This window comes from Prosopis cineraria, unplaced genomic scaffold (genome assembly GCF_029017545.1).
Source record: "Prosopis cineraria cultivar Desert tree isolate PC_DT_omini unplaced genomic scaffold, ASM2901754v1 PC2, whole genome shotgun sequence".
NCBI lineage: Eukaryota > Viridiplantae > Streptophyta > Magnoliopsida > Fabales > Fabaceae > Prosopis > Prosopis cineraria.
In genome coordinates, this window is record NW_026555333.1 from 31,071,637 (window position 1) to 31,079,705 (window position 8,069).

Below are 8,069 nucleotides of genomic sequence, written 5' to 3' on the forward strand. Positions count from 1 at the left end.
AATCATCAATTTTGTAAGTATAGCTAACATGAATTGAATATTAAAACAGATAACATAACCACACCCCTAGATTGTCGATTCTTTTTTTTTTTTTAAAGGACAACACAAAGTAGTAGAACATACCTAATTTCATACAGTACTCGTATATTTAGCTTATAACAAGTGTATAAGTTTCTCCTTCTGAAATTCAGAGCACAGTTATATAACAGAATATCCAGCTAGCTATCCTTTCTATCCAATAGAGAAAATATTTACAAGGCAATAAGCAAAATTTACCTGTTCAATTAAACACTAATGTGTAAAACAATACTACAAAATAACCTTACAGGAGCGCTTTTTTTTTTTTTTAATTTTAGGGAGTGCTTTTAAAGCACTCCCGTATCGAGCGCTCCAAAATATATAGGAGCGCTTAAAAAAAGCGCTCCTGTATGTATGCTATACAGGAGCATTTTTAGAAAAACGCTCCTGTAAGAGAGCTCCGATTTATAAGGGCACACGACATATACGGGAGCGTTCTTTAGAAGAGCGCTCCTGTATGTGGCATATAGGAGCGCTCCTCTAAAGAGCAAGAGTGCTCCTATATGCCCACATACAGGAGCGCTCTTTATAGGAGCGCTCCCGTATGCTGACAACTTACTGGAACGCTCTTTTAAAGAGTGCTCTCGTAAGTTACTTTACAGGAGCACTCTTTTATATTATATTTATTTTTTAAATTAAATTTTTTAAATTTCTCCTTTTACATATATTTAACAATAGCAAATTATAATATCAAAAACTAATTTAAAAATAATATCAACATAAAAATTTATATACAAGAAAAGAATTTGAAACTGATACAACAATTTCAATTTTCTAACTAACCTAGTTTAATTTCTGACAAGCCTAACAAATGAAATTATTGTTATTTTTTTAACATTGAAATCTAACTTCCTATCACAAACAGCCAATAATACATTCTGACCATTCTTTAACTAAATCTTCTATTTGCTCCGTAGTAAAATGTGAATATCTTGCTCCAACAAAATACTACACAAAATATGAAAGTAATATATAAGTAATTAACATTATATTAACTTAATTTCAAAGCTTTTGACTTACATTTTCAGGAATGATCAACTCTTGTTGTGTGATTACTTCTCTCATAAACTTCATAATATAGTATCCACACTCCCAACCTTGTAATTGTGTAGGTACCTATAAAACAATAAAAGATGTCATTATCAAAATATGGTAGAAATAAATTTTAACTTAATTTAAAATACTTTAGTGATGAAGTTATATATATATGATATAAGTATTTGCTGTTGAAAATCTGACAGAGTCTCCCTTATAACTTGGAAGTTCTAGAATTTTTCAAAAATTCTACATCAATCCAGAATAACATATTCAGAATAACAAACATAAAATATCAATCAAACAATCATTTAGATATATACTAACTTATTTTATTAAGAAAATAATACAAACCTCTATTCTTTTTCATGAATAAAACTCAACAGGATCAGGTCTTTTGGTGTTTGGAGGGAGACCTTCACCTCCTCGATAACGTGCTACAGCCTTATTATATAATGATTAAGCATACCAAGTAAAAAATTAATTGTTATAATAAACATATATAAAGAATATAGAACTAAAAACTTATTGATTAAATAATATCCTCATAGATTTGTAGTTCTTAAAGTCACTATCTCTTAATGAATCAAGATAATAAATCACAGGGATGAATGGATTGATACAAACAAGCACCCAATGTTGCTTGAAAAAATAAAATATTTCTTTAACTAAAATATCAACTAAAGTTAAAAATAAACAATAATAACAATTTACCCTAGATTGTGAAGAGCTAAAAATAACATGTTTCTTTTGCCTTTGGCTTTGAATGTATCAGTAATCTTTTGAGAATGGTATTCAACACTATAGGTACTAGTGTTGTGCGGGCTAATAAATGAAAATTTTGTTATCAATGAGCCCGACACTACAAAAGTATGATATAAGTACCTAAAATGAAAACAAATAGAATCATTCACAACTAAAATTAAATAAATACCAGAATAAGTAATAAAATTGAGAAAGTACCTGATGTATAAACTAATTTGTATAGTTTGTAGCCAATCCTTGGTCAGAATTTCATTAATATTTTTAGCTGCTAATTTTTCGCTAATTATTTCACCATAAATCTCCTTTTCAAATTCTACTTCACGGATCTCATTTTTAAATGTTGTCCGCATAATCACTTCAAGTGCATTTTGATGAGAATATTTCAATTGAGTAGATTCTGTGCTGGTCTTCCCTGCCTTAGTCACAGAAGTAGATCCTTTCTATGGCTTTCCTTTTGCTTTGATTGGCTTCTTTACAACTTCTTTAAATTTTGAAGACTACAAGATGTAAAATGGATTGGTAAGGCCGTAAGAAAACATGAATGATTTCAAAGAACCATCAATTATTATACCTGTAACTTAATGAGCTTTAAAGGCCAAGCCATAGAAGTTCCAACGGCATCAAAAATCGTGAATATATCCTCATCTTCTATTTGCACTGGCAACTCAGCATTATTTTCTATTGGAATAGTTATAGTCACCTTTAAGTGATTAGCAGGCAATGGTCTGGAGTGTATAGTAATACTATTGTCATTATACACAGATCCGAGTGCCACAACACAACAATGTGGTGATTATAACCATAATTGACATTGAGACTCACCTTAAAAATTAAAAATTAATATTTTAAAAAAATGTGAAACATAATTTGTGAATAAAGAGAAGATAATAGAAAGAAAAATTATAACCTTAGGAAAGTCTTCTTTAGTATGGAAGGAGCAACTATCTTTATCTCTGGGGCTACCTTGTGGCATATTCAACAGCATCTTCCTTAAAAGAACAACCTCCCAAATGATCAAAAAATCGAATTCTACAACACAATACATTTAAACTAAAAAAAATCAATTCATCCAAATAAAAATTTAGTAGCATAATGCATCTAAATTCTGTTAATCAATTGTAATTTAATTAATAACAATAATCTCCCTTAAAAGTATATTTCATAAATAAAATAAAAATGTTCAAGTAGTTTCCTCAACTTTAATCTAAATTATCAACTACAAATACTCCATAATTTTAATATAAATAACTTCAATTCATATATTATCTATAATATTGATTATTAAAAAAATATTTGAAATTTATTCTCAAATATATATAAATTAATTATTAAAAAAATTACCTTCAAAGTGTAATCTTCACGGCAGAAAATGGCGGTATTCACTGCAGTAGTGACATCGCTTCCTCCGCTGTACAGTAGTGACGCACAATGGCAACGGAGGTCTTCAAGGCATCGCTTCCTCCGGTGTACAGCAGCAGCACAGATCTGCAATAGCAATACAGATCTGGAATAGAGATTCAGATCTGGAACAGCAAATAGCAAAGACAGATGGACAACAGCGACATGGAGACGGCAAAATGAACGGCGACGGCGACGGCGACACAAGATATGGACGGCGACGGTGACAGCGACCAGGAGACAAACGATGATGTGGCACAGAAATAGAGACAGATGCACGACACAAAGAAGGAATGATCGACAAAAAAGAGAGAGACGTTTGAAAGAAATTAAATGGAGAAAAGAAAACTAACGAAACATAAGTAAAGCTGGAAAGACTCTTCCGAAGCGCTCGTTAAACGAGCGCTCCGAAAGACTCATCTTCCAGAGCGCTTAAGTACGAGCGCTCCCGAATGTATTTTTAAATTTTTTTAATAATTTATATATATTAATTAGGAGCGTTATTTTATGAAGAAGCATGACATACAGGAGCGCTTATTTAGAAAAGCGCTCCGGTAAATTCCACATTCATATTTTAGAGCGCTTATTTAAAAAGCGCTCCTAAATACCCGCTCCTAAAGATATATTTTGTAGTAGTGAAAGATTATTTTAAGTGCTTTATTATGAAGCATAGAACTAAATTCATCCAGCAAATCATCATTGCTTGGATTACAAATTCTTTGCAATCCAAGACGATCTTGCATCAAACCAAAGGAGTAACAGATCTTGAGAGAAACATCGTAGAATGTTATGCATTTCCATGTAATTCTAGAAATATGATTAATTGATTGTTGTTATCTGTAGTTTTAACGGGACAGTTAAATGGTTGAAATAGAATAGTTTTATAACATAACTATCAATTGAATGTTTTTCTCTATCAACTCACATAGCTAGTTTTATTTGTCAAATGATTATTATAAAAAAATAGAGTTGAATGAAAAAATAAGACTAAGAGAAAATAATATATTTCATTACCTTCCAGCTAGTCTCTATTAGTGAGGTATCTTGCCACATGAATTGCCACCATGACTTGGATTCTATTTGTAACTCTGTTCACAAAGCTGTAGTAAGAGTGCCTCCAAGAGTGGCTGAAGAGTAATGGCCCTACAAAGGCCCAACAATCGGCTGCAAATCCTAAGCCTAAGCTCAAGTAAAATCCTTAGGAGAAAAATGAGTCAAAATCTTCATCATGAACAAATGCTTGAGGTGAGAGTTTCCTATCTTCTGAACACTTTCTGTCAAGTGGCATTCCACAAAGATCAAAATTTCCATCATAACTTGAGACATTGAAACTCTGCAACTGCGTTCCTATTGGGATTTTTCCAAATAGATGATTGTTTGACAAGTTTAAAACATTGAGGCAATAAATATAAGCAAGACTTGGGGGGATTATGCCTGATAATTCATTTCTTGACAAATCTAGAATTCAAGTGATTCTAGGTCCCCAATTTCAAGTGGGATTTTTCCACTCAATTTGTTTCTTGATAAATTTAGTGAAATCAATGCCAACAAAGATACTAATGCTTTTGGTATTTCACTAGTGAGAGAATTGCTTGAGAGGTTAATGCTTTTTAGTAGGAAGTCAGGCCTCTTGAATAAGTAATCATGACCCTTCCATGTCAATGTTATGTAGAAATCAAAACTATAATCATTATATCCTAAACCATTTAAAGAGAACAAATGTGCATACTCAATTACTTTTGTTGAGCCGATATGCTCCTGTGCCATAACACTTAAATTGTGAAGACAAAATGGAATTTTATAGGATAAATTATTGTGTGAGAGATCCAAAAACTGAATTTGTATTAAGTGGCAGAGATGCACATGTAGACTACCATATAAACGATTCATACGTAAGCTTAGAATTTGCAATCGTCCAAGGCTTCCCCCAATCCATGAAGGTATTGGTCCCAACAACTTATTCTCTGACAAATCCAATAGTTTTACCTTAGAGCAATTCATCAAGGAGGATGGAATTTCTCCACTCAAGCTATTGGTTCTCAAAACCATAGCCTCCATGTCCTTTAGGCATCCTATGGAGGGTGGGATCTCTCCTAACAAATAATTATTGCTTAAATTGACAAACTGTAAGTTATTTACATTACACCAACAACAGGTAGTTGCCCCTCTAATTGATTGTTTGATATATCCAAAATGCCAACACCTCCATCTTCAAGTTGGCCACATACATGTGGAACCAAATTTGAGAATTTATTGTTGGCAAGGTAAAGTGTTAATGCTTGTGGGAAAAATGATGGAATTGTACCTTCAAAGTTGTTTGAAGTCAAAATTATTTTTCTTATATTCTTAAACTTGAGTGGTAAATTTGGAATTTCACCAGAAAAATGATTGTAAGAGATGTTATATCTTATATATTTTTTGCTAGTTTCCAAAACCACTTTGGTACAAGACCTAAGAGCGCACAATTAGAAATATCAAGTGAAGATAACCCATGTTGATTATGAAGCCAATTTGGAAAATTAGAAGCCAATTTGAAAAATTAGGACCCAACTCACAAGAAGTCGTTCGTAAAATTTTCAAATGAAAAGGAGGGACCCAACTAGTGCTAATTCTGAGTGTCAATAATGAATTTCCATGCAGTGCAAGTATTCCAAATTAGGAGATTACTTAAATGAGAATCATATATTATACCACTCAAATTATTCCCACCTAAGTTTAAATAGTTCAACTCGGTTAATAATCCAATGCTTTTGGGTATATCTACTTTTAATTGGTTATTAGAGATATCCAAAAATTATAAAACGGAAACAATTGAAAGATCAGGTAAGAAGCCTGATATTCGATTATTAGATAAATCCAACCTTCGTAATGAACGACTTGTGCACTATGAAGTGTCGTGAATGAAACTTGAAAGCTCCCCGCTCAAGCTATTATTTGAAACAAGAAATTTCTTCAGTGTGCACATATTCCCCAATGATGTTGGGATTTCAACTTGCAGCTTATTAGAGGAGAGATCAAGAACTTCAAGTGATGTCACCATGTTTCCAAAATCATGAGGAACGGGACCTTTCAGTGAGTTATCAGAAAGGTCAATTTCAAGAAGGTTGAAGGTGAAGTTAGAAATCCAATAGAATATGGCTATTAATGTCAAATGATTGAGAGACAGATCAAGCTGCTTAAGAGACGTGAGATTGGGACTGGAAGATGTAAAAATCTAATTATTTGATGAAAGGCTACAATTTCTCAAATGAAGCTCTTGAAGATTAGAACTAATGTTCAATGCCCATGCTAACATCATTATTACCAGAGAGGTCAAGGATGATGAGGGAAGAAAAATGAAAATATGAATTTAGAAAGTTAAGGGTATTAGCTGAAAGATTACAATCAATAAGAAAAAGCTTCTGAAGGTTGAAGCTCAATTTGAAGTCCCCCTGAAATATTGTTGAGGCCAAGTTGTTGTGGGACAGATCAAGAGTGATAAGTGAAGAAAAATCAAAATTAGAAAATGAAAAATAAACATCATGGGTTGAAAGATTGCAACCACTTAGATAAAGCTCTTGAAGATTAGAGCTGAAATTGAAGGGCCATTGAGATAATGCTAAGTTCAAGATGTTGTAGGAGAGATCAAGGATGACAAATGAAGAAAAACTAAAATTAGAAAATGAAAATTCTGAAAGATTGCAACCAAGTGGATAAAGCTCTTGAAGATTAGAGCTAAAATTGAAGGGCCACTGAGATATTGCTGAGTTCAAGTTATTCGAGGAGAGATCAAGGATGACAAGAGAAGAATAGTTTAAGGGAGAAGTAGTTAGAGGAAGGTTATGAGCATAAGAAATGCCACATCCTCTTAGTCTTAATTCTCTTAGTTTTGGCAGTTGAACAATCATCTGCAGCCAGAGATGAGAAAAGCCAACGTCACCAATATAATCCAAGTCAAGAATTGTTAATGAATAGAGCCTAGATATCCACTTTGCATCATGACTATACTGGTCACCTATTGTGAGATCAGAAATGTCACCGCCAAGCTTTAGAGTGTGCAACATGGAGAGATTCCCAAGTTGATGAGGGATCACTCCAAACAACATATTGGAACTCAAATCAAGATATTCCAAATTTGAAAGCATTCCCAATTGATAAGGAATACTCCCAACAAAAAGAGATTTAGAGATGTCGAGATATCTCAAGTTGGTGAAGGACCCTATGGACTCTGGGAACTCACTTGGATAGAAAGAATTGTCACTGAGATCTAAATGTTTTAAATCATGCAATTCAATCAATAAAGTAATATTGATTTTACCTCTCAAAGAAAGTTGAGTTGAACCATGAAGATCAAGGACTTGAACATGACCTGTTTTATTGCTGCAATATACTCCATTCCAGTTGCAGCAATCATCATCTCCATCTTCCCTCCACGCAGATAACATTGCGAAGTCATCTTGCACGATGCCTTGCTTGAACATGAGCAAAGCTTTTCTCTCCGTCACTAAGCACTTCACTCCTTTGCCACTAGTGGCCCAACTGAAACTTAGATGCAATGAAAACATCAATGTCAATAATGCATAGGAAAACTTCGAAAAATTGTCCATCTTAGTGGCAAATATCATCAATACAAGCTGTTGAGAGAAGCAACTAGCTAGAGAGAATTGTAATACACAGTTTTTTGAGATGTGAGGTATAGAAGAGGGATGGATAGTGATTTATAGGGTTCATTACGTACAGGAAAATACTTGAAGGATAGCTTGTAGACTTTTTAACACGCTATTTCAACAACTTTTGACATTTCAATTCGAACT

General features: G+C 33.1%; 1 protein-coding gene across 1 annotated transcript; it reads right to left on the reverse strand.

Annotated features, from left to right (window-relative positions):
• Window positions 1-1,353: 1,353 nt before the first annotated feature.
• LOC129302704 (receptor-like protein EIX2) lies at window positions 1,354-7,862 on the reverse strand. Its single transcript, XM_054941600.1, has 5 exons — window positions 6,659-7,862; window positions 6,184-6,414; window positions 3,220-3,401; window positions 2,450-2,578; window positions 1,354-1,362 (listed from the first exon to the last, which is right to left on the reverse strand). Exons 1-5 carry the CDS (start codon window positions 7,860-7,862, stop codon window positions 1,354-1,356), a joined length of 1,755 nt encoding a protein of 584 aa, XP_054797575.1.
• Window positions 7,863-8,069: the final 207 nt, after the last annotated feature.